The sequence below is a fragment of the Oncorhynchus kisutch genome, linkage group LG25 (genome assembly GCF_002021735.2).
Source record: "Oncorhynchus kisutch isolate 150728-3 linkage group LG25, Okis_V2, whole genome shotgun sequence".
Lineage (NCBI taxonomy): Eukaryota > Metazoa > Chordata > Actinopteri > Salmoniformes > Salmonidae > Oncorhynchus > Oncorhynchus kisutch.
In genome coordinates this window covers 13,956,737-13,984,734 of record NC_034198.2, presented here as the reverse complement: position 1 = coordinate 13,984,734, position 27,998 = coordinate 13,956,737, and the positions used below count along the sequence as shown (strand labels likewise).

At 40.6% G+C, this 27,998-nt stretch overlaps 1 protein-coding gene across 1 annotated transcript; it reads right to left on the bottom strand.

The window, feature by feature from the left end:
* Window positions 1-12: 12 nt before the first annotated feature.
* Window positions 13-27,306, bottom strand: LOC109870510 (monocarboxylate transporter 12-B). The gene is made up of 6 exons (XM_020461034.2): window positions 26,630-27,306; window positions 19,003-19,106; window positions 5,553-5,696; window positions 4,772-5,360; window positions 3,570-3,829; window positions 13-2,771 (listed from the first exon to the last, which is right to left on the bottom strand). The coding sequence occupies exons 1-6, from the start codon at window positions 26,755-26,757 to the stop codon at window positions 2,527-2,529; spliced, it is 1,470 nt and encodes a 489-aa protein (XP_020316623.2). The 5' UTR covers window positions 26,758-27,306; the 3' UTR covers window positions 13-2,526.
* Between the last annotated feature and the right edge of the window lie 692 nt (window positions 27,307-27,998).

Here is a 27,998-nt window from a genome sequence, read left to right as displayed (position 1 = left end):
TTTCCACTACTGTATGATTTAAAAAAATAATTTTATTTAAAGAAATATCAACATAAATTCTTAGGTTTCTTCTGGACATTGTGAGAGAATACATTTAAATTGTGATAGATTCCATTTAGCAGAGGCTTCTATCCAAAGGGACTTACAGTCATGGTTGGATACATTTTACGTATGAACATACTACCCTGGTGTTACAGGCACCATGAGCTACAATGACATAGTGGTGCCTTTGCAATTAATCCAAGGATACCAGGACACCTCCCCTTTCATCTAACTCCATTAAACCCTCTGTGGAAAAGGTTCTACATGGAACTGAAAAGGGTTCTAGCTGGAACCAAAAATTGCTATTCAAAAGGTTCTCTTATGGGGACAACAAAACACTCTTTTAGGTTCTACACTGAACAAAAATATAAACGCAACATGCAATAATTTCAAAGATTTTACTGAGTTACAGTTCATATAAGGAAATCGGTAAAATGAAATAAATCCATTAGGCCCTAATCTATGGATGTACCATGACTGGGAATACATATATGCATCTGATACCTTAAAAAAAAGTGAGCGTGATCAGAAAACCAGTCATTATCTTGTGTGACCACCATTTCCTTCATGCAGTACGACACATCCCCTTCGCATGGACTTGATCAGGCTGTTAATTGTGGCCTTTTGGAATGTTGTCCCACTCTTCTTCATTGGCTGTGCGAAGTTACTGTTATTTATTTAAATTATTTAAACTTTATTTAACTATTGTTGGTAACTGGAACACACTGTCGTACACGTCGATCCAGAGGATCCCGAACATGCTCAATGTGTGACATTTCTGTTGAGTATACAGGCCATGGAAGAACTGGGGACATTTTCAGCTTCCAGAAATTGTGCACAGATCCTTGCGACATGGGTCTTTGCATTATCATGCCGAAACATGAGGTGATGGGGGAGGATGAATGGCTTGACAATTGGGCCTCAGGATCTGAAGTCGGTTGCGATGCTGAACTACAGTCAGGTCAAGACCCTGGTAAGGACAACAACCACACAGATGAGCTTCCCTGAGATGGTTTCTGACAGTTTGTGCAGAAATTCTTCAGTTGTGCAAACTCACAGATTCATCAGCTGTTCGGGTGGCTGGTGTCAGACGATCTCGCATGTGAAGAAGCTGGATGTGGCTGGCATGGTTACACGTGGTCTGCGGTTGTGAGGCTGGTTGGATGTACTGCCAAATTCTCTAAAACGACATTGGAAGCGGCTTATGGTAGTGAAATGAAAATTCTAGTCTCTAGCAATAGATCTGGTGTACATTGCTGCAGTCAGTAGGCCAATTGAACGCTCCCTCAAAACTTGAGACATCTGTGGCATTGTGACAAAACTGCACATTTTATAGTGGACTTTTATTGTCTCCAACACAAGGTGCACCTATGTAAGTATCAGACTGTTCAATCAGCCTCCTGAGGGGTTGGATTAAATGCGGAAGACACTTTTCAGTTGAATGCATTCAGTTGTACAACTGACTAGGTATCTCCTTTTCCTGATATGCCTCACCTGTCAAGTTGATGGATTATGTTGGCAAAGGAGAAATGCTTAGTAACAGGGATGTACATTTAAGAGAAATAAGCTTTTTTTTGTGAGTATGGAACATGGAACCAACACTTTACATGTTGTGTTTATATATATTTTTCAGTGTAGATAACACCTTTTTTTCTAAGTGGATCCAATGTGTGTTATGAAGTCATATGGCTGAGATAGCCTATAGCTTTTACGTTAAGCTCAGAAGGGTCAGACAAGGGTTGTTCTAATATGGAACAAGATAATTGTCCTTCTAGCCCTCTGGTGTAACTACAAAGTAACAAGTGGCAATGTAATAATACATTTTGTATATCTTTACAAAGCTATACATTTGGTGTACACATGTAAAGCAAATCATCCTGTCTTTTAATGTCATCAATTATTGTATAGGAAATTGGTATGAAAATGCATATACCTTTATAAATGAATAATGACTAATTCATTATTAACTTCTAAGTTCCAGTCTTAAGGAAGTTCCCATTATCATTCATTTCAATAGATCATAGTCGTTCACAAAGGAGTGAAAGACTATGGCTGACCTCCCATGTCAATATCAAGTATTTACGAAACAACTGGAAGACTGTTGTCTTCAGAAATAATCTATTACAAACACCCTGTCTGAATCTTCAGATATTGAAATTGATCAACTTCTTCCGTTACATTTGGATTGACAGACATGGAAACCCTGAAAGGGAAATGCACATAAAATGAGCAATAATATCACAGCTTTGATAGACAGATCAGAAGGAAAATTCCATATTTCAGCTGAAGCTGTTCTGGTTCCGGCTGAATTATTTACATTCCATTTAGTGTCCGTTTATAACGGCTCATTCTGAGGAAAATCAATCCCAAACCTGAACTACCACGCTAGATTATGTGTACCAATTGACCATTGTTTCTCATAATCTTCAATATACTTTGGTATTCCAACAAAACAAATGCAAAACTACACAAAAGCGTCCAATGTTAAGAATTTGCTGTGTTGGTTGAAGGGTTCACATCTTTACTTGAGGCTATGTAGAAGTCTGATCGGCTGCCTTGACAAGGATCCTGTTTGGGGTCTGTGTCTTTATTGTTTTTTCTGTGCTTTTGGGTCCTGCGACAGTGGCGTATCCCAGTCACTGTACTGATGACCAGTGAGCTGGAGATGAGGGCAAAGCCACTGAGGAAGAAGGTGGCCGTGTAGGTGCCTGTGGTGTCAACTAGCCAGCCTGCGGAGGGAGGAGGAGGAGGAAGGAGATATGAACATTCACTTAGGCTTTAACTTGATGGATGGAAGACTTGCTGACTATAATGTATGTGTTAATAAATACAAAATAAATCATTTTTAAATCAGTAAAAGTACACTCGTGGGTAATTTAACAAGCTATTGGTGCACTTAATGCAACATTTTTGCATCCAAGACAAAAAAATATATTTTACATAACGCCAATATCTAACATCCATGGTGTACTCTTCGGGCCAGTTTCCCGGAATGGTTTAGTCTGTTCCCGGGAAACCAGCCCTACATGACAAAAGATTTCTTTAATAACTCTACAACTACTAAATCATTTCCGAATCAGGACTGAATAAGCGGGTCACTTAAGAATGACATAAGGTATACTATAAGTGAGATTGTTTGCTGTTGCCTTTTCTCAAAGAGACCAGCAGGCTTGCTCTACCTGATGAGAGGGAGTATATGAGAGGTCTAGAAAGAAGCCCACTGGGCACACAATGGTTAAATCAACTTTGTGTCCACGTAGAATAGATGTTGAATTGACATCTGTGCCCAGTGGGAGGTAAATGTCTGCTCATTGTTTGCTGCTCGCAAATGTGGTATTTGGCAAAGCTTTTAGTGAAGCAATAACAATGGCCCAAACACGGCTTTTTTTACCAGTAAAAGCTTTCATAAAGACCACTTTGCGATCAGCAAACAACGCGTGGACATTTACTCCCATATCTTTTGTTCACCTCCTGTGCTATGAACGGTTAGTACTTCATCCCTTTCCTTTCAACACAAGGACACTCACCTCCTATTGGAGGGCTGAGCAGGTAAGGAATGGCATGTAGGAAGTACACAATCCCCAGAGCGGAGGAGAGGTTAGTTGTCCCCACAATGTCTGAGGTCACCACAGGTATGAGGGCCACGTAGGCGCCATCGAAGTACCCATAAAGCACAGAGAAAGGCACCAGCAGGGCGAACGTCCGCAGGAGAGGGATGAAGAGGCAGCAAAGTCCCTCCATGCCTACTGCAATCATGTAGCACACATTACGATACTTCTTCAGGCACCTGGGGGGGGGGGGGGGGGGGGGGGTGCATACAATCAGTCTAAAAACACATCCTACTGGGCACAATGGTTGAATCAACGTTGTTTCCACGTCATTTCAATGAAATTACATTGAACCAACGTGCACTAGACGTTGACTTGACGTCTGTGCCCAGTGGGATATTTCCCATATTGACCATCTGAATGATCTGCGGCTCAACTGTTCATGTCCTTACAGAAAAACGTCATTATTTAAGGTGGAAAATCACGTTATCACATTAACTTCACATAAGATCAGATGTGATCACATGAAAACGTGTTTTTGGAACAATTCACGTGATCATGTGAAATTAATGTGGGTTTTCTTAGAAGTGTGCCTTCTTTGATGAAACCAGCTGTTTTCACCTTCAAGATAAAATTGGGTAACAGCTCCATTTCTTAGAGCAGGGCTCTCCAACCCTGTTCCTGGAGAGCTACCTTCCTGTAGGTTTTCAATCTAACCTCAGTTGTAACTAACCTGATTCAGCTTCAATCAGCTAAGTATTAGAATCAGGTGCACTAGATCAGCGTTGGAGCGAAAAAAGACAGGATGGTACATTAGGTTTCCAGGAACAGGTTTGGAGATCCCTGCTTAAAGGTGAGACTACAAAAACTAGGTGACAGTTCAGTAAAAAGTGACACTGCAAAAACCAAGTGAAAACTGAATAAGAAAAGGCTGGATCTGTATTTATGTTAAAGCATGGCTTCTGATTTCATACAAACTCCAAGTGGAATGTTGCAGAGGAAGACCTACAGAAAGACACAACTCAACAAATACAGGTATGTTTTGGACCTGTCTTCCAGTCCAAATAAAGGAATTGCAGGCCTATCAAAGAGCAAGGCGGGACAGAGGCACTCTTCGTGGAATTAAAATACCTTTGTTGTGGTGGCATGTTCAATGGAACAAAATCTTAACTCAGGCCTACCTCCTGTCTACGAGCCAGCCGAAGGTGATGTTCCCCACGATGTCTATGACCCCCAGGATAGACATGAGGAAGGCGGCCTGGTGGTGGCTTACGCCCACATCCAGTGCGTAGGGCACAAGGTAGACGAACGGCAGGCTGCAGCCGCTGGCTAGGAACAAGAAGCTCACCGCCAGCATCAGGAAGTCCGGCATCAGCAGGAAGCGGTACTCCTGCATAGACTTGAAGCAGCGGCTGTCTTTGCTGTTGTTAATCGCCAGAGGTTCCTCTAACGTGCTCACCACCTGAGCTTTGACCCTATATCCACAGTCGGTATCCAACGGGACCGGACCATGGGCCTCCTCTTCTTCTTTCAGAGTGATAGGGCGCAGTAAGGCCCCACAGACACACAGATTGGAGACAACGCCCCCCAGGATGAGTAGGGCCCCGCGCCAGGAGTAGTGCTCTATGAGCAGCTGGACCACAGGGGCCAGGATGAAGGTCCCGATGCCACTACCTGACATGGCGATCCCGTATGCCAGGGCTTTCCTCTCACAGAAATATGACCCCACCATGGCAATGGCAGGGGTGTAACAGAGGGAAAATCCAATACCTGAAAATCAAAAGAGGAAAAGGTTCTTGTTGGTATGCCATGATCCATAGTAGGGCATGTTTTTGGTACAGTATGTCTACCCAGTATCCCTGAATTATATGACGTGTGATTTATAGGGGTTCCTAATGATACTGCAGTTGCCCTTTTAGGTGCCTGTCTGAGTGGGTCAGGAGGATGTCAGGGAGGACCCACCTGTGAGGACCCCCAGGCTGAGGTACAGGTACTCCAGGCTGGTAGCGAAAGAGCTGAGGACCAGGCCGATGGAGGACAGGAAGCCCCCAAGGATCACAGCGATGCGGCACGAGAGACGGTTCCCAATGAAGCTGCCTAGAGGAGCTTCAATCACAACACAGTACACATGTTAGTATGGGACTGTGCAGGCACGTAGCTTGAGCTGGGGGGGGGACGGGGACCTTTTCATCGGTCTGCATGTATTGCTTTAGTCTGCATTAACAGTTCAGCAGCACGCACCACCCCTCTCTCTCTCTTTCTCTTTGTGGTGTTTGCTGAGGCGAGGTAGCTACATGTTTGGAAAGATTCAAACGAGTAAAAGTTCATTAACATTTTATACATGTATTCCTATGTTGTTGTGTAACTAGCGAACTATTGGTGATGAGATAACATTGTGTAAAAAGAGTGTTATACCGAGTGATACTGATGCATGCAATGTTAGGTTGGCTATTTTTGCTAGGCTAACGTTAGCTAGCTACCTAAGCTTGCAACAAAAACACAGTATGGTGATCTTTTTCCTTTTGAACTGCAGTTTTAGATGAGCAGCACTTAGTGAGTCAGTGTTCACCCTACAGAAAAAGTAGCTTTGCCCGTAATGGAGGTGCCAACATCAAAGAGGAGAAATGTACAGAGCATAAGATCTTTTCGGGGAGTGCAGAGTACTGTAAATCAAAATCACATCAAATTATATTCGTCACATGCGTCATAAACAACAGGTTTGGACTAATAATGACATTTTTATATAGGGGCAATTTTCCCTCTAAACTGAGCTGCACCTCGGACTGCCACACAGATGAAATATCAGCCCGCACAGAGAATCACGAGATTGAATTTCACTTAATTCTCCATAATTCTCCATTCTCCAATCACGTATTCTCCATGATTCAGGCCTGTACTCAACACAGACCGGTGCGCCATAACCAATCAGAGCTGCAGTAGGCCTATATGCAAATAGACATAGCCATATTGGATCATTCATTTGAACTGGACAGCATGACCAGTCATGAGTAGATGCGCTTGTTTTGAGATCAAAGCGAGAACTGCATGAAGCAGTGGTGTAAGGTACTTTAAGTATGTTTACTTAAGTACTTGAAAGTAACTCTTAAGTAGTTTTTTTGGGGTATATGTACTTTACTAATTATATTTTTGACAATTTTTACTTTTACTCCACTACATTCCTTAAGAAAATATATACTTTCTTCTCCATACATTTTCCCTGACACCCAAAAGTACTTGATACATTTCAATGCTTAGCAGGACTGTCTAATTCACGCACTTAAAGACAATATCCCTGGTAATTCCTACTACATCCGATCTGGCGGAATGACTAAACACAAATACTTTCTTTGTAAATTATGTCTGAGTGTTGGAGTGGGAACCCTGGCTATCCATAAATTAAAAAAACAAGAAAATCGTGCAGTCTGGTTTGCTTAATATAAGGAATTTGAAATTATTTATACTTTTGATACTTAAGTATATTTTAGAAATTACATTTACTTTTGATACTTTAAAAACAAATACTTTTAGACTATTACTCAAGTTGTATTTTACTGGGTGACTTTCACTTTTACTTGAGTCATTTTCTATTACGGTATCTTTACTTTTATAACAATTGGGTACTTTTGCCACCCCTGGCATGTAGCCACCTGTGCACATTTGTTCATATTCTTTGCTAGTTAGTTGTTAGCCCAGTTCTAGCTCATTTCAACAATGGGGGAGTAGTTGCTTCCTACAAGAGCACAAAATGTGTGCATTTCTAGCCATCTTTGAAAATAGCTTTTTTTTTTTGTCTTAAAGGGGCAGTGTTGTACTTTGAGACGGTCTTGATTAAGCTAAGTAGCCAATAGGCAGAGGGCAGCATAATTTATCTGATTCTCTGTATTCCTGGTATGGGAATAATAATGAATTATATTTTATAAAGTGGTTTCTTGCATCAAACAACACAACATTTTCAGTCACCTCGTCTGAAGGACAAGTGGGTAAACAGGTTAATGTCAAGCCCTGCATGTTTTTTTCAAAGGTCTCATGGATTGTAGGTCTACATTGAACACCACTCATTGTTGTTTATGTTAGGCCACTCTGCTAGGCCTACATTATGATCAAGTAGCCTACTTGGCCACTGCTAAAACTGTAACTTAAAGCGGGAACAGCCTCAGTGTTTACAGGAAATTGCACAGAAATTTCACAATGTTCAAGTTTGTGCTTCGAAGACCTGAAATTTGCTCAGTGCAGATTTTTTTTTAGGGAATATTGCTTGCGGGCCCTTCCCAACAATGCATAGAGAAAGAAAATAGAGAAATAATAGAAAAGTAAAACACGGAATAATAGAAGTAATAATAGATACACAATGAGTGACAATAACTTGGCTATAGACACGGGGTACCAGTGCCGAGTCAAAGTGCAGGGGTATGAGGTAATTGAGGTGGATGTGTACATATAACTAGGAACAAAGTAGCATATAGTAAACAGTAGCAGCAGTGTATGTGATGAGCCAAAATGTTTAGTGCAAAAACTGGTCACTGCAGATGGCTATTTGGTTAACTGTTTAACTAACTATTTAGCAGTCTTATGGCTTGGTTGTAAAAGCTGTCTAGGCTCCTGTTGGTTCCAGATTTGGGTGGCTGGAATCTTTGACAATTTGTCGGGCCTTACTCTGATACTACGTGGTATAGAGGACTTGGATGGCAGAGAGCTCAGACCCAGTGATATACCGGGCCTTACGCATTACTCCCTATAGCGCCTTACGGTCGGATGCCGTGCAGTTGCCCCACCAGGCGGTGATGCAGCCAGTCAAGATGCTCTCAATGGTGCAGCATAGGGTGTGTGTGTCTCAGTCACCAGATCTCAACTAGAGGTCGACTGATTAATCGGAATAGCCGATTAATTAGGGCCGATTTCATGTTTTCATAACAATCGGAAATCTGTATTTTTGGACACCGATTTGGCCGATTTATTATTATTTATTTTTTTACACCTTTATTTAATCCTTATTTAACTAGGCAAGTCAGTTAAGAACATTCTTATTTTCAATGACGGCCTAGGAACGGTGGGTTAACTGCCTCATTCAGGGGCAGAACGACAGATTGTCTGCTCATGGGATTCAATCTTGCAACCTTACAGTTAACTAGTCCAACGCTCTAACCACCTAATTACATTGCACTCCACGAGGAACCTGCCTGTTACGCGAATGCAGTAGAAGCCAAGGTAAGTTGCTAGCTAGCATTAAACTTATCTTATAAAAAACTATCAATCAATCATAATCACTAGTTAACTACACATGGTTGATGATATTACTAGTTTAGCTAGCGTGTCCTGCGTTGCATATAATCAATGCGGTGCGTATCGTTGCTCCAATGTGTACCTAACCATAAATATCAATGCCTTTCTTAAAATCAATACACAGAAGTATATATTTTTAAACCTGCATATTTAGCTAAAATAAATCCAGGTTAGCAGGCAATATTAACCAGGTGAAATTGTGTCACTTCTCTTGCGTTCATTGCACGCAGAGTCAGTGTATTGCAACATTTTGGGCCGCTTAATTTGCCAGAATTTTACATAATTATGACATAACATTGAAGGATGTGCAATGTAACAGGAATATTTAGACTTATGGATGCCACCCGTTAGATAAAATACTGAACGGTTCCGTATTTCACTGAAAGAATAAACATCTTGTTTTCGAGATGATAGTTTCCGGATTCGACTATATTAATGACCTAAGGCTTGTATTTCTGTGTGTTATTATGTTATAATTCAGTCTATGATTTGATAGAGCAGTCTGACTGAGCGGTGGTAGGCAGCAGCATGCTCATAAGCATGCATTCATTCAAACAGCACATTCGTGCGTTTTGCCAGCAGCTCTTCGCAAGCACAGCACTGTTTAGCAACCGATGTGAAGCTCTGAGACTTGGAGTGGTTGTTCCCTTTGCTCTGCTGTTGTCGTTGTGTTCCTGGTTCGGGCACATATTGCACTTTTACTTTCGTCTCCAACACGTTGTTTTTGCATTATTTAAACCAAATTGAACATGTTTCATTATTTATTTGAGGCTAAATTGATTTTATTGATGTATTATATTAAGTTAAAATAAGTGTTAATTCAGTATTGTTGTAATTGTCATTATTACAAATAAATTGTAAAAATCGGCATTGGCTTTTTTTGGTCCTCCAATAATCGGTATCGGTATCGGCGTTGAAAAATCATAATCGGTCGACCTCTAATCTCAACCCAATGTGTGTGCGCGTGTCTTAGTCACCAGATCTTAATCCACACACACACACTTATGGGAGATTCTGGAGCAGTGCCTGAGACAGCGATTTCCACCACCAGTAACAAAATGGTAATCACCAAAGCTTATTCCAGACACTTGTATAATCTATGCGAAGGTGCATTGAAGCTGTTCTGGCAGCTTGTGGTGGCCCAATACCTTTATGTTGGTGTTTCCTTTATTTTGTCAGTTATCTGTAGCTAGCTAGCTAATTACACTGTACAATTCATAATAGACTGGTACTAGCTAGCTAGCTAGCTACAGTGCATTCGGATATCATTCAGACCCCATGACTTTTTCCACATTTTGTTACATTACAGGCCTGTTCTAAAATTGATCATCAATGTACACACAATACCCCATAATGATAACATTAACATTTCTGCAAAAATTGAGCTCAGATTGTGTCCATTGATCATCCTTTAAGATGTTTCTACAACTTGATTTGGAGTCCACCTGTGGTAAATTCAATTGATTTGACATGATTTGGAAGGGACATACCTGTCTATATAAGGTCCCACAGTTGACAGTGTATGTCAGAGCAAATACCAAGCCATGAGGTCAAAGGAATTGTCTTGTAAAGCTCTGAGAGGCAAAGATCTGGGGAAGGGTACCAAAACATTTCTGCAGCATTGAAGGTCCCAAGAACACAGTGGCCTCCATCATTCTTAAATGGAAGAAGTTTGAAACCACTAAGACTCTTCCTAGAGCTGGTCACCCGGCCAAACTGAGCAATCGGGGGAGAAGGGCCTTGGTCAGGGAGGTGACCAATGGTCACTGACAGAGTTCTAGAGTTCCCTGTGGAGATGGGAGAACCTTACAAAAGGACAACCATCTCTGCAGCACTCCACCAATCAGGCCTTTGTGGTAGATTGGCCAGATGGAAGCCACTCCTCAGTAAAAGGCACATGACAGCCCATTTGGAGTTTTCCAAAAGGCACCTTAAGACACCAGTCTATATAAAGTCCCACAGTTGACAGTGCACTTCAGAGCAAAAACCAAGCCATGAGGTCGAAGGAATTGTCCGTAGAGCACCGTGACAGGATTGTGATGAATACTTATATAAATGTAATATTTCCCTTAAATTCTTTAAATACATTTGATAAAATGTCTATAAACCTGTTTTTGATTTGTCATTGTGGGGTATTTTGTGTAGATTGACGAGGGCAAAAAATATTTAATACATTTTTGAATAAGGCTGTAACATAACAAAATGTGGAAAAGGTTAAGGGGTCTGAATGCGTTCCAAATGCACTGTACACATAATGCCAGCCAGTAAATCAATTATTTATCTAATAAAAGCAGAATCTAATTAATGTAATTAATGTTAATAAGCTAACCCCATTGTTAAGGCCAGACATTTTTGTCATATGATAATGGTATTTGGTCATATGATTATGGCAGGGGTCAAAGGCAGGCAGTAGAGAGAGTGGACAGAGAGAGAGCATCGACCATGCTGAGGCAGGGAGAGGACAAACGGGTCATCATCAACTCCCCATCTTTGCCGACTGTAGCCCAAGTGCTATAACACATGTTGTTGCCTACATTCTAATTTCATTTGGTTGTCATGGCAGGGGTCAGAGACAGGCAGTAGTGTGACGGCCTTGAATTTGTCTGAACCGTCTCAGTGCTTCTCCTTCCAATAGGGCGGTTCCCCTTTTAATTCCCTATTAAATAGCCAGCATAAGCTAAGCAAAAGTGGGGTTGTGATGGTGGTGCAAATGAGGATGTGTTCAACCCTCAGTTCCGAAGCTTTTTTACTCTGTTTTGTTCTATTTAAAAGAGTGCTTTGTAGCGTTGTCTCAAGTTTAACCACCAGGATTGGATCCATTCACATCTCAGTTGGTCTCCGCTGTTTCTTCATGGCCTTTCTCAGCTGGAGATCTGTTGGCTGATTGGATTGTCTGACTGACCGACTGACTACAACTTACTTGCATATGGTATTTCATTTGTTTGAGTGTGATTTATACCGTGTTGAGTTATGTGGTCAGTTGTAGTTGAAGACTACTGAGATTTGATACTCTTTATAGTTGTGTGGCAAAAGAGTTTAATATTGTGATTGTATGATTGAGACTGGGTTTAGCTACAGTTTATTAACGGACAAACATTGCGTGACTAAGGTCACTTGGGTTCACTGAACTCCTTTACCGAGCTGGACTTTTTATGCCTGAGATACGGGACTTTTCTTGAGGAACCAGAGATCATTGATTGTTATATTATTATGTGTGTGTGTGATCATGTATTTTGGTAATACAAACAATGCAAAAGAAAACAGTGTTTTGAAGTTATTTCCAATGTTTTAAGAGTTTATGAAAAGTGTATGTCCACACTGACTTTTACATGAGTCCTTTGTATTGGTGTAGACCTGACGGACCAGATGGGACTCATTCCCTCTCAAACTAAAAGGAGAAATCTATATCTTCTTTGGTAGGCACAACCTACCTGGCACCCTACAAACAATAACCTCAAGTCAAAACCGTTACAGTAGAGGGAACGAGAGCACCGCCCATGTTGATGTAGGGAGAGGACAAACAGGTCATCAGGTGAGAATTTGAGATACAAGGCACTATCAGTCCCCCAGACCCCCTTAGAAGGGCTGTTGACACCGAAACATGTTGACCCTGACCCCCACCAATATGCAACATAAAAAGTTACACCCTTCGGATTGTGTATTGCACTAGAGCAGTACATAGTGTCTTACTTGTTTTTATCCAAGCAAATGTCTGGCAAACTGTTGCCAAAGGACAGGTGTATGAATGATTTGTAGCCCAGGGGGAATATGGGCAAACCAGCTCTTTACTTTTCTCACACCCTAACACGATAAAACATGCAGATACAGGAAAAAAGGGTGGAACACCAATTTAGCATAATATTAAGCTCCGATAAGATACACTACATGAACAAAAATATTTGGACATCTGCCTGTTGAACATCTCATTCCAAAATCATGGGCATTAGTATGGAGTTGGTCCCCCCTTTGCTGCTATAACAGCCTCCAGTCTTCTGGGAAGGCTTTCCACTAAATGGTGGAACATTACTGCCGCGACTTGGGCTCGTAGTCGGCATTCCAATTTATCCCAAAGGTGTTCAATGGAGTTGAGGTCAGGGCTCTGCGCAGGCCAATCAAGTTCTTCCACACCAATCTCGACAAACCATTTGTGTATAGACCTCACTTTGTTCACAGGGGTATTGTCATGTTGAAACAGGAAAGGGCCTTCCCCAAACTGTTGCCACAAAATAGGAAGCACAGACTCATCTAGAATGTCATTATATGCTGTGGTGTTAAGATTTTCCTTCACTGGAACTAAGGCGACTAGCCCTAACCATAAACAGCCTCATTCCTCCTCCACCAAACTTTACAGTTGGCATTATGCATTGGGGCAGGTAGAGTTCTCCTGGCATGCACCAAACCGAGATTTGTCCGTCGGACTGCCTGATGGTGAAGCGTGATTCATCACTCCAGAGAACACGTTTCCACTGCTCCGGAGTCCAATTGCGTCAAGCTTTACACCACTCCAGCCGATGCTTGGCATTGCGTATGGTGAACTTAGGCTTGTGCGCGGCTACTTGGCCATGGAAACCCATTTCATGAAGCTCCCGCCGTACAGTTCTTGTGCTGACGTTGTTCCAGAGGCAGTTTGGAACTCGGTAGTGAGTGTCGCGGAAACACGATAGTGAGTGTCGAGGAAACACGATTTTCAGCGCTCGGATGACCTGTTCAGTGATCGTGTGTGGCCTACCACTTCGCGGCTGAGCAGCTGTTGCTCTTAGATGTTTCGACTTCACAATAACAACACTTACAGCTGCCTGGGGAAGTTCTAGCAGGCCAGAAATTTGATGAATTGACTTGTTGGAATGGTGGCATGCTATGACGGTGCCACGTTGAAAGTCCCTGAGCTCTTCAGTAAGGCCATTCTACTGCCAATGTTTGTCTATGGAGATTGCATGGCTATGTGCTCAATTTTATACACCTGTCAGAAACGGGTGTGGCTGAAATAGCCAAATCCACTCATTTGAAGGGGGGAGTCCACATACCTTTTCTATATATGTAACTCACCAACTGATTTCAGTCTTATGTTGCAAAATTATAATAGATTTTTTAAATTGTATAAAAGTAGAGAGCTACATAATGCTATATCATACACTGCATTTGAGCAAACAATGGGAACATAATTCTGCTTTGAAAGTTGGTCAACTTGTAAACTCACTTTTGAGAAAACGGTCTTTCAATGTTTTGGTACTTCTATTGGAGAGCCCTTATTTGTCTACACCCATTCAACATTGTTCACACCCTCTTAAGCCTTAGCCAAGAGTTCTGTACAAACTTGCCAGCTAATCCCAGACATCTAAGAGAGCGAGAGAACAGCTAACTGAACATTCCTCGCCCTAGCAGAGCTGGTTAGGCTGTTATGTTATCTAGAGTGTTTCGCGTTCAGAGCGCTCTGGCCAATAAGTAGGGTTGATCCAAAAGCTCTGACCTCACGACAGTCAGAGCTAGCTAACAGTACACTTTAACCTGACATTAGGTTTATGCAGTTTTTACTACACAATAAAAAATAAATCAAATGAAAAGCCGCGTTCGACACGATTATCTAAACATACTGCATACTGACCAGCTCCAATAGACGCAGGCTATATGGCAGACCAATACAAACTCATCTCTTGGCATGTCCGGCTCACTCATTATCTCAGCCAATCATGGCTAGCGGGAAGGTTACTGACTTTTTCTGTAGCTAAACCAACTAGACTCGTAATTTAACAATATTTACAGTATTTAACAGTATTTACAGATGGTATAAAAGTTTGATAGTAAGGCACATGAAAGTTCACATGTTCGAGAAGGCATTTCTGCCAAAAAATTTATTAATAAATACTTTTTACATTCAAACGGCTCTACTGTGAAGTCGTGACTTGCGACATTCGCCTAGTTTCCTGAATCGGGTCACATATAGTGTACATCACTGCTAGTTTCAACTTGTATAAATAGATGCAAGTATATTTTTCTCTTTTGCCACTTTTTTTGTCACTTTGGACCATTGATACTGTGAGTAAACACAAGACAAAGAGTTGCAAAATGTGAACCTAGAAGAGAGGTTTGTGATCCGCAGCAGTCCTCTGTGACCCGTGCTGACTTGCCTTGGCATACACCTGCCTGAACATGTTACCTAAGTCAGCCTTGAGTCTGCTATGAGTCAGTTTAAGGGTCTATTTTTACATGCTTTTTCAAAACAGTCTCTATCGTGGTGTCAAATTTCACTGGGAGCAAGCGAAATAAACAAACTCCCTCTGTTGGGTCATAGTGTTGTGACACTGTTTTGGTATTTCAAGATGTTCTCTGTGTGTTGCTGACTTTGTTCTCTCAAGAGCTAAATCAACAGGAAAAGAAGCAAACTCCTCTCTCTGGTGTCTGCTTTAGTCAGACATGGGGGTTCTCAGTACTTCATTCTTAAATACGACTGCGCTAATGTGTACCTACTAATAAAATACAATCCTGTGATTCAACCCAAAAACTTTTTTAAGAGCAATCAACATGTCCAAAAGATCTATAGAAGATCCAAAGAAGATCCACGCACTTAAAAAACACGAAAACATAACTTCTGTTCTATGTAAGGGGGTCAAACAGGGAACATCCCAAATTAAGAGAAGCAGCCAAAACTGACCAATGGGTTGGCTGAGTTGCAAGGACACATTGCCAGTCAGCGGCCTGTGACTTTCTCAACTTAAGCATACTGTAACGTTGCTGTGTGATTGTAAAAAGCACATTTACATGACATTGTCTTCATCATGTGTCCTAATTGGAAGCAAAGTTATGTACAAAATATCAAATCTAGTTGTCTTAGTTGGCAAACTGGCTTAACTTCTCCTTAACTATCTTTTAAAAGCTTATATGTTTACATCCAATGAACCAAATCCATTTCATGACTACCCTGGGCATTGAGCAACCTGTCTAGACCACACATTCCAAGACAGTGCCAGGCCGAGTGTGATGCCAGATCACTGTTGCTGAAGCAGCACTTGACTGATGGCCATTTGTATTTGTATGTATTATGTATCCCCATTAGCTGCTGCTAAGGTATAAGCTACTCTTCCTGGGGTATGGCAAAATTAAGGCATATATACAATTTTTTAAACATTACAATACATTCATAAATAATTTCATAACACACTAAGTGTATGCCCTCAGGCTCCTACTCCACTACCACATATCTACAACACAAAATCCATGTGTTGTTATCGTGTGTGTGTATTCATGTGTCTGTGCCTATGTTTGTGTTGTTTCACAGTCCCCATTGTTCCATAATGTGTATTTTTAAATCTGATTCTACTGCTTACATCAGTTACCTGATGTGGAATAGAGTTCCATGTAGTCATGACTCTATGTAGTACTGTGCATCTCCCATAGTCTGTTCTGTACTTAGGGACTGTGAAGAGACCTCTGGTGGCATGTCTTGTGGGGTATGCATGCGTGTCAGAGCTGTGTGCTAGTCGTTTAAACAGACAACTCGGTGCTTTCAACATGCCAATACCTCTCACAAATACAAGTAGTGATGATGTCAATCTATCCTCCACTTTGAGCCAAGAGAGATTGATGTGTATATTAATGATGTTAGCTCTCTGTGTACATCTTCCACTGCAAATCTACCATTCCAGTGTTTTACTTGCTATATTGTATTTACTTCGCCACCATGGCCTTTTTTTGCCTTTACCTCCCTTATCTTACCTCATTTGCTCACATTGTATATAGACTTATTTTTCTAATGTATTATTGACTGTATGTTTGTTTTACTCCATGTGTAACTCTGTGTTGTTGTATGTGTCGAACTGCTTTGCTTTATCTTGGCCAGGTCGCAATTGTAAATGAGAACTTGTTCTCAACTTGCCTACCTGGTTAAATAAAGGTGAAATAAAAATATATATTTTTTAAAACATCCAAGTGCCAGCCGTGCTGCCCTGTTCTGAGCCAATTGAAATTAACCCAAGTCCCTCATTGTGGCACCTGACCACCCAACTGAACAGTAGTCTAGCTGCAACAAAAATAGAGCTTGTAGAACATGCCTTGTTGATAGTGCTGTTAAGAAGGTAGAGCAGCACTTTATTATGGACAAACTTCTCCCCATCTTAGCTACTGTTGTATCAATATGTTTTGATATGTTACTCCAAGCAGTTTAGATATGTTTGATATGTTACTCCAAGCAGTTTAGCCACCTCAATTTGCTAAATTTCCACATCATTTATTACAAGATTTAGTTGAAGTTTAGGTTTTTGTAAATGATTTGTCCCAAAGACAATGCTTTTTTTTGTTTTTATATATTTAGGACTAAAGTATTCCTTGCCACCCATTCTGAAACTAACTGCAGCTCTTTGTTAAGTGTTGCAGTCATTTCAGTCGCTGTAGTACCTGACGTGGATAGTGTTGAGTCATTCCTATACATAGACAGACTGGCTTTACTCAAAGCAAGTGGCATGTCTTAAGTAAAGATTGAAAAACGTAAGGGGCCTAGAAGGCTGCCCTGGGGAATTCCTGATTCTACCTGGACTGTGTTGGAGAGGCTACCATTGAAGAACACCCTCTGCGTTCTGTTTGACAGGTAACTCTTCATCCACAATATATCAGGGGATGTAAACACCTATGTTTTTCCAGCAGCAGATCATGATCAATAATGTCAAAAGCTGCACTGAAGTCTAACAAAACAGCCCCCACAATCTTTTTATCTTCAATTTCTCTCGCCCAATCATTAGTCATTTGTATAGTGCTGTGCTTGTTAAATGTCCTTCCCTATAAGCTTGATAAAAGTCTGTTGTGAATTTGTTTACTGTAAAATAACATTGTATCTGGTCAATTTTACCCAAAACTATACTAAGGGTTGGTAGCAGGCTGATTGGTCATCTATTTGAGCCAGTAAATGGGGCTTTACTATTTTTAAGTAGCAGAATGAATTTTGCTTCCCTCCAGGCCTGATGGCACACACTTTTAGGTAGGCTTAAATTGAAAATATGGCAAATAGGAGTGGTCATTTCGTCCGCTTTTATCCTCTGTAATTTTCCATCCAAGTTGTCAGACCCCGGGGCTTGTCATTGTTGATAGACAACAATATTTTCACCTCTTCCACACTCACTTTATGGAATTCAAAATTACAGTGCTTGTCTTAAATAATTTGGTCAGATATACTTGGATGTGTAGTGTCAGCATTTGTTGCTGGCATGTGATGCCTAAGTTTGCTAATCTTGCCAATTAAAAAAATAATTCAAGTTAGTGGCAATATGGCAATATCAGATAGTTTTGTGATGAATGAGCCATCTGATTCAATGAATGATGGAGCTGAGGTAGCTTTTTTCCCCCAAATGTAATTGAAGGTGCTCCAAAGATCTTTACTATAATTTCTTTATTTCACAGTGTAGTTTTTTATTTTTTTTATTCAGTTTAGTGATTACTCAATTTGATTACTCAATTTGAGGTACGTTTGCCAATCGGTTGTGCAGCCAGACTAATTTGCCATTACTTTTGCCTCATACCTCTCAACCATACCATTTTTACATTTCTCATCAATCCACTGTGATTTAACAGTTTTTTACAGTAATTTTCTTGATGGAAATGTGCATGCTTATTAGGGGTAAGCAATTTCATAAATGTGTCAAGTGCAGCATCTGTTTGCTCCTCATTACACACCACTGACAAATATTCTTTACATCAATAACATAGGACTCACTACAAAACGTATTGTATGACCTCTTATACACTATATTAGGCCCAGCACTTTGGTTTCCCTAGATATGGCTACTATATTGTGATCACTACATCCGATGGATCTGGATACTGCTTTCAAGCACATTTCTGTAGCAATAGTAAAAATGTGATTAATACATATTGATGATTTCATCCCTGTGCTGTTTGTAACTACCCTGGTAGGTTGACTGATAACCTGAACCAGGTTGCAGGCACTGGTTATAGTTTGAAGTTTTTTCTTCACCCAGAAAATATACCTCTGTTGATATCACATACATTATCAAGAATTTCACACATGTTATCCAGATATGGACTGTTAGCAGTAGATGGTATATAGCAGATTCCCACAAGAATGGGCTTTAGGTGAGGCGGATTAACCTGTAGCCATATTACTTCAGTATTTAACATGATGACTTACCACACAGCATAGTGGTGCAGTCCACCAGACTGTGGATCCAGGCTGTCCCTGAATAGTCCCCACCAAAGTGCATCTGAAACTCCACAAAAAAAATTGAGATGCATCTGGAACAGAAGAAAAAGATCAAGATGAAGAGAAATCATGACAAAAAAATGATTATCTTGCACATTTCAAAATGTCTCAGAACTTAAAAATGTATATTTCCTAGTGGTGTATCTGACACAAATTTCACACAAGTCACAATGGTGGGCATACACGCACACACACACACACACACACACACAGTCTGACAAGCACACACACACCAACACACCATTTTGGTGTATACAGCACATGTTCTCAGAACACACTGAGGTTTCTTCGATTATGTAATTACTCTTTTCCAGCTAGACATGGTGATGACCTGAGCGGTCGGAGGGAGCGATGCAACCGTAATGAATTGTGTAATCACGAAGCTGAGGGGAGAGCTGTAAAAAGCCTGGGACGTGTGGGAAGAACGCCTGCTTGGGGGGTAATGAACCACAAGCTCCTACGTCCGAATCTGCAGAGAGGCTGCACCTGTACAAACAGAGGAATAGCACCAGTCAGGCGATAAGGCCCAGATCACTCAGTGTGAATGTGACGGCCATCTGATCCTCATGTCCTCCCCAGCACTGGCAAGAGAACGCACATGTGGGGACCTACACAGGGCGGCCCTCCGTCAGCCTGCTGTTTCCTTACACACACACACACACAAACGTGTATACACACGCTGTCCGCTACAGCTGGTTTAGGGGTTTAAACTCACTCACTAGACCTTAAAGGACCTTGGGATCACTTATGCATATCAAGAAAGTAGAGGATCAGAACTGCCTAGACTTATTATCTTTGGTTACTCTCAAACCCTTGGTAAAAATTTCACCCATTCCTTCCAATTCCAACCTAATATTGCAATGTGCAATAGGGTAAAGGTTCAAGGTGACAATCTGGGCAGGCATTATCAATTTACAACAATCAGTGACCAGGTTGCTGTTTGATAATTATTGAATAATGTTGGGAGGGACATTCCAACATACTCTTCCTTGTTTAAATGTTTTCCAATTATAATCTACACAAAGGATTGCCTTATGGAAATGTGAGACTATAATCTCCTTCTTTATCCCTCACCCAACAGGTCTTCATCTGACTGAACCATTTTTTTAAGTAACGCAATTCACTAAACCCCCTTCACCTGGGAAACAAAGCATGAAACATGAAACCTTGAAAAACAACATTTTAGAGGAGACCTACAAAAATGTATTTGTTCCAGCAAACAGTTCACTTGAGTTTTTTTTCTGGCAAGCAATTCTCTCAAGATTCTATTTGAATCTGTGGCAAACCTGTGGCAACAATATTTATTGCCATTAGTGACAAACAGTTTACCAGAAGCCTTTTCTGGTGAACACATGAGTTCTAAGACCAGTAATCATTGGTGACCAGTCAGGGGGAGAAGGAAAATCAGTTGGAAAGCCATCTACCTAGCTACCTCAAAATCAAATCAAATCAAATGTTATTTGTCACATACACATGGTTAGCAGATGTTAATGCGAGTGTAGCGAAATGCTTGTGCTTCTAGTTCCGACAATGCAGTAATAACGAACAAGTAATCTAACTAACAATTCCAAAAAACTACTGTCTTATACACAGTGTAAGGGGATAAAGAATATGTACATAAGGATATATGAATGAGTGATGGTACAGAGCAGCATAGGCAAGATACAGTAGATGATATCGAGTACAGTATAACATATGAGATGAGTATGTAAACAAAGTGGCATAGTTAAAGTGGCTAGTGATACATGTATTACATAAGGATGCAGTCGATGATATAGAGTACAGTATATACGTATGCATATGAGATGAATAATGTAGGGTAAGTAACATTATATAAGGTAGCATTGTTTAAAGTGGCTAGTGATATATTTACATCATTTCCCATCAATTCCCATTATTAAAGTGGCTGGAGTTGAGTCAGTGTCATTGACAGTGTGTTGGCAGCAGCCACTCAATGTTAGTGGTGGCTGTTTAACAGTCTGATGGCCTTGAGATAGAAGCTGTTTTTACCGAAATTGTCCAGTGAGCAGGGGTTGGAACCGGTTCAGGGAACAGAACCAAAAACTGAAAAATAAGGACAATTTTTAGAGGAACAGAACCGAGAACTAAAGTGATCAATACTGTTCCGGAACAGAAACGTTATTTTAAAAGCATGGGAATCGGTTAATAATGTTATTTTATGGGCATTTTTTTTCAGTCCCACAACAAACGCAAGAAAGTGCCTGTGCAAAGCCCTCACTGTCTGTGCAAAGCCCTTACTGTCACTCAAACTTTCTCTAGTGTCTGCCTGCCAGCTGAAAATCTTTGCCAGTGTGTGTGTGAGGTACTTGCCCCTCCCCCTCCTTCTGAAACATACATAGTCTACTGTAGCTACTGACGTTTACAGGGGTGATTCAGAAATTAGGGAGAGCAATGTTTAATTAGAAAATAATGGATTAACTTTTTCAATGCTAGTTAAGGATACTATAGTTATCATGTTTCACATTGGATTTATTATCTACAAAAAGCTAAGATGTGTTATTATTTTAATTCTGGTTATTATTTTAATTCAAACTTGTTAGCTAGCTAAGCTTGTTAGCTTATGATCAATTTACCTTTTAAAATGACAAACTTGTATTAGCTAACACAATGTGCCATTGGAACACAGGCGTGATGGTTGCTGATAATGGGCCTCTGTACGCCTATGTAGATATTCAATCCAAAATCAGCCGTTTCCAGCTACAGTAGTCATTTGCAACGTTAACAATGTCTACACTTTCTAATCAATTTTATGTTATTTTAATGGGAAAAAAACGTGCTTTTCTTTAAAAAACAAGGACATTTCTAAGTGACCACAAACTTTTGAACGGTAGTGTATATTAATTTCAGAGTTTAAAAAAGAAACAGGAACAATATAAACCGTAACTTTTGGGGGGTTTGAACTGGTTCAGAACTTTATTTTGTTAGTCGGAACAAAACGATTGGGAAATAATGTTGGTTCCAACCCCTGCCGTTGAGTGTCTAACTTATTCATTAAACATCCTAAGAAACTTTAAAATTGTGTTAGCTACAGTGCACACTAACCAAAGTTGCCAGGTGCACAGTGTTTCCTCCGACACATTGGTGCGGCTGGCTTCCGGGTTGGATGGTGCTGTGTTAAGAAGCAGTGCAGCTTGGTTGGGTTGTGTATCAGAGGACGCATGACTTTCAACCTTCGTCTCTCCCGATCCCGTATGAGAGTTGTAGCGATGAGACAAGATAGTAGCTACTAAACAATTGGATACCACGAAAAAGGGGTCAAATAAAACAATCAAAAATAAATAAAAGCAATGTCATGTTTTATCGGATAGAGTGAAACACATTTTGGCTTGTGCTTTATTTTTTCACAATTAATGTGATAGCTAGCTAACTAATGATTTGCCTAAACACTTATTTTTTAGGTGAATAACTTGCTGTCTTAGCACCAATATGCATGTCAATATGCTAGTGTCACCGTTCAGTAGAATGTTAGCTAGAACAGCTAAGGTAGCAACAATATGAGCTAACTTGACATCAAAGCAAAACTTTACTTTTGCAGATGGATACCGTTCCCCTACCCGTGGTGTTGGTTGAGGCTGCATTGGGAGGAGGATGCATCAACAACCTGGAAAGATGTTAGTGGTGCACTCCCTCATAACACTTTTTTTAGTGATAAATGAGTGTATCGTCTTCAAGCTTGAAAAGGATGATATGTAAATGCATGTATTATTCTGATAAATGAATACATTCATTCTTTGTAACAATTAGATCTCTCATTGCTTTAAACTAGTAGCGAGCTCATCTTAATCACATGTTAATTCTCCCTTTCTTTCCAGAAGCAATCAGTTACAATGCACCTGGTCAAGGTCAAGGTTTCTTGCATGCATGAACTTGTTAACAATAATTAATTTTGGAAAATAATATGAATTCCCATACTAGGCATAAATAGATTTTATGTTGCATTTCTTCCACCCAAGCCTTGTACACCTGATTCAGGAAGAAGAGACAACTAGTATTTTACATTTAGCAGATGCTCTTATCCAGAGCAATTTACAGTATCGAGTGCATACATTTTCATACTGGCCCCCCGTGGAAATCAAACCCACATCCCTGGCAATGCAAGAGACATGCTCTAGCAACTGAGCCACACAGGACAACTAAACTCAGCAAAAAAAGAAACGTCCTCTCACTGTCAACTGCGTTTATTTTCAGCAAACTTAACATGTGTAAATATTTGTATGAACATAACAAGATTCAACAACTGAGACATAAACTGAACAAGTTCCACAGACATGTGACTAACAGAAATAACAGGAATAATGTGTCCCTGAACAAAGCGGGGGTCAAAAGTAACAGTCAGTATCTGGTGTGGCCACCAGCTGCAGTAAGTACTGCAGTGCATCTCCTGTGAGATGTTACCCCACTCTTCCACCAAGGCACCTGCAAGTTCCCGGACATTTCTGGGGGGAATGGCCATAGCCCTCACCCTCCGATCCAACAAATGGGATTGAGATCCGGGCTCTTCGCTGGCCATGGCAGAGATTGCCTGCAATGACAACAAGCTCAGTCCGATGATACTGTGACACACCGCCCCAGACCATGACGGACCCTCCACCTCGAAATCGATCCCGCTCCAGAGTACAGGTGTAACGGTGTAACGCTCATTCCTTCGACGATAAACGTAAATCCGACAATCACCCCTGGTGAGACAAAACTGCGACTAGTCAGTGAAGAGCACTTTCTGCCAGTCCTGTCAGGTCCAGCGACGGTGGGTTTGTGCCCATAGGCAACGTTGTTGCCGGTGATGTCTGGTGAGGACCTGCCTTACAACAGGCCTACAAGCCCTTAGTCCAGCCTCTCTCAGCCTATTGCGGACAGTCTGAGCACTGATTGAGGGATTGTGCATTCCTGGTGTAACTCGGGCAGTTGTTGTTGCCATCCTGTGCCTGTCCCACAGGTGTGATGTTCGGATGTACCGATCATGTGCAGGTGTTGTTACATGTGGTCTGCCACTGCGAGGACGATCAGCTGTCCATCCTGTCTCCCTGTAGCACTGTCTTAGGCGTCTCACAAGGAGGACATTGCAATTTGTTGCCCTGGCCACATCTGCAGTCCTCATGCCTCCTTGCAGCATGCCTAAGGCACGTTCACGCATATGAGCAGGTGCATGTTCATTAATTGTTTATGGTTCATTGAACAAGCATGGGAAACAGTGTTTAAACCCTTTACAATGAAGATCTGTGAAGTTATTTGGATTTTTATGAATTATCTTTGAAAGACAGGGTCCTGAAAAAGGGACATTTCTTTTTTTGCTGAGTTTAGTAGATAACTGGCTCTTAATGATCAAGTCCCCAGTCTAGATTGAAGATCATAATTAGTTGATTAGTTTGAATCACTTGTGCTAATGCTTGGCTGGAGAAAAATATTGTATACTGTGGCTCTCTAGGAACAGCTGGCCACACATTTAAAGGTAGCTATAGTAAGCCTAAGCCTGAGTTTACACTAGCTACCTCGTTTGTTTATATAGGATTTATACAAGACAGAAACATTGCTTCCTTGCTGAAAAAAATATATAATGTATGTTTCAGTGAAAAGCATAGCAACATCAAGGTAACATTGTAACAGCTGATGCTGTTTTTCCAAAGCCAAATCCGCCCATTAGCCGCTGAGTCTACCATTACATTTTTTTTCAGTAATTGTTTTCAGTATCCTAATGTTGTTTTTGTTTGGTGTGTTCTGATTGTTTCAGTGCATGCATTCAACAAGCTTTGGACTTATCTCCAAAATTCACTCAAAAAGTGATCTAATTTTTATTTTATAATTATCTTTTAAAATTCCAGTGGTTAAAAGCTATTGCTCAGTCATCACTTGGCTCATGTAAATTCTGTAGTTGCTCAATTAAACATCCCCTGGTCAACATCCCCAATGTGTTCACATTTCTCTTTTGTAAATGTTATTTGGGAAATATTCAGTCTTTACTCTTTTCTTCATTAGCATGCTGATGATTTCAAGTTGTATTGATTTATTTTGATCTGTTTAGACATCGAATACATATTGTTTAGTATATTTATTAGGTTTAGTTCAGTTTTCTCTGTGAGAAGCAAGTTCATTTAAAGTTATATGTTATTTGGTTTACGTAGACACAACATGTCAATGTTAATACAAAATTCAAAAGGCACTCGCACATCTGAGCTATCTTTGTTGCAGGTGTGTGGTAACACTTGAATATGATGAGAAAAAAATAAGAAACACGCACACTGCTCTTGCTAGTATCACTGCTCTTTAATAAGCTTTACATATCGGCCTCAAGGCCTTTGTCAGAGCTTTTGTGAGTGTTTATAATTTGCACCCTTATGTAGACATTACTCCCCCCACATCTCAATGCATCGAATGGGGTTGGAGTCGAGGAAAATTCCCAAAAGGTCTTAATGACGAGATGCCCATGCATGTTGTGTTGTAAATGTGATCATTAATTAATGCCACTAATTCAGACTACTCTGGCGTTTTTTCTTGCACTGTATCGAATGATTTATGAAAACTTACATGATAGGTCGATGTCCTCATTGTGGTTTTACAGACGTGCTTAATGCGTTTTTATGTACACACTTTATTAGAATACTTATGAAAATGCACATTGTTATATTTGGTAACACTTGCTTATTTTCCCTGGACTCCAACCCCATCCGATGCATTGAACAGATGTGGGGGGAGCAATGTTGTTAATACACAAAGTAACCAAAAACCTGATATTTGTATACATAATGCTTGTTTGCCAGAAGTTCAGAAGTCACCGCAAATTTGCCACAACAGTTTGCCAGAAAACTCATTTGCATGTGAAAATATTGTCAAATATTTGTCACAACTATTTGCCAGAAATAAGCCCGTTTTTTCCCCGTTAAGGGTAGATGTTAAAACACAACCATCCTCACTCAGGGTGTATTGTGCTTCAATGTAGTTCTATACTGAAGGCCTGCTTCTGACCTGCAGGTTGTTTACCAGACACTCAGTGTAACCTGAACTGGGAAGTGTGATGGCAGAAACACAAGATACCTCTTGCCACTTTAGTAAACCGGAGTCTTGTTCTAAAGTCATACTCAGTCCAAGTTGCACTATAAATAGAGTTGACTTTGACCTGTATTACATACATTATAAACATTTCATCATACCATAACAGTGTTATTGTTTGAAAATCATTTTCACATGTATTTCAAAGGACATACAATATTTCTGTGTAAGATGATAATAAGTATTGGAGAATAAGTATTTTTGAATACCTTTCAACTCACACACTTTATTAAGTACATAGCCCACCATTATAGAATGGATGGATAACCTGCATCAAGTTTGGTTAAAATGATTGTTGAGTTTTGTTTGAAATCATAATTTGTCCCACAAACTTAACTGTACTCAAACATGTAATAAAATTGCTAATAGACTGATTTGTTAGGATGCCCACATATACTGTAAAATAAACACACATGCTTATCACTCCACAGTTCCCAGAGTTGGGTCAGGTCCCAGGGGATCTGCAGTGACTCTCTCCAGCTGCCAGACTTACCTAGTGACGGCACGTGTGCAAACAGTGACCATGAAGCAGCCGGCCACGATCACCCAGCCCCAGCCCCCATCAGGAGGGGGGACCGCTGGTCTCTTCTTCCCCTGAGCCATAGCCGCAGCATGAACCATGCTCAGATCCTTGTTCTGTTCACGCGGTTTTCTCCTGTTCTCAGCCAAGAAGCCCCAGGTACACTTCGCAGACAGACAGCCTCACGCAGTCACACCTAGAATGGGTTGCACTGATTGTTGAAGAGGCTGTTCAGTTCACTTCAGTTACACTGTTGTAGAACACAGGGAGAAGCAAATATACTAGCTAAGACTCTATGAATAAGTAAAAAAGAGACTCGGAATCATTGACAGGCATCAATTGAGATGCAGTACCCATAAACCAAAAACCTCAGACATCTTCTCTGGGTCTAAAACATGTCCAGCCCATTCAGCATTTGTTGAAGAGCTAGCCTACGACCAAGGCTAGTCACTGCTGATGTGCATGTTGAAATACTTTACTCCCCGGCCCAAGCAGCACAGTGAGGCGACAGGGTAATGACGTAGGAGTCCATGAGAGGAGGTGTTTACTGGCAAGGTGTCAGGGCTAACTCGGGGTGGTACAATATTAACTTCAGACACCAGCAGCCGTCTGCTGGCATGACTTCGGACCCTGTTGAAAAGCTGTGGCATGTGCTACCCTAAAACACTTTCCATCTCTGCAGCTTTGGTTCCTCAGATGTCCATTGACCAGGTGATTTGGCTACCCTTCATTTCCCTTAAATGTACTCCCACAAGCAGCAAAAAAGGATTTGATTGATGAATGTCAGTTAATGTCAGTACTTAAATCACTAATCTTAATCAATAATCCAGTGTGATTTAAATCAGTAATCGAAACGCACTAGCTCTATGATATCTTTATATGGAAACTAAATAAAGAGTTAACATTTTTAAATAAGAATGTGGAGGATATACAGTGCCTTCAGAAAGTATTCATAGCCCTTGACTTATTCCACATGTTGTTGTTTTACAGCCTGAATTCAAAATTCAATAAATATATGTTTTTCTCTCAGCAATCTACAAATAATACCACATAATGGTAAAGTGAAAACATATTTTTGAAATCTTTTCAAATGTATTTCAAATTAAATACAGAAATATCTCATTTACATAAGCATTCCCACCCCTGAGTCAATACTTTGTAGAAGCACTTCTGGCAGTGATTAAAACTGTAATTCTTTCTGGGTAAGTCTCTAAGAGCTTTCCACACATGGATTGCGCAACATTTGCCCATTATTGTAAAAAAATTCTTAAAGCTCTGTCAAATTGGTTGTTGATCATTGCTAGACAACCATTTTCAAGTCTTGCCATAGATTTGCCATAGA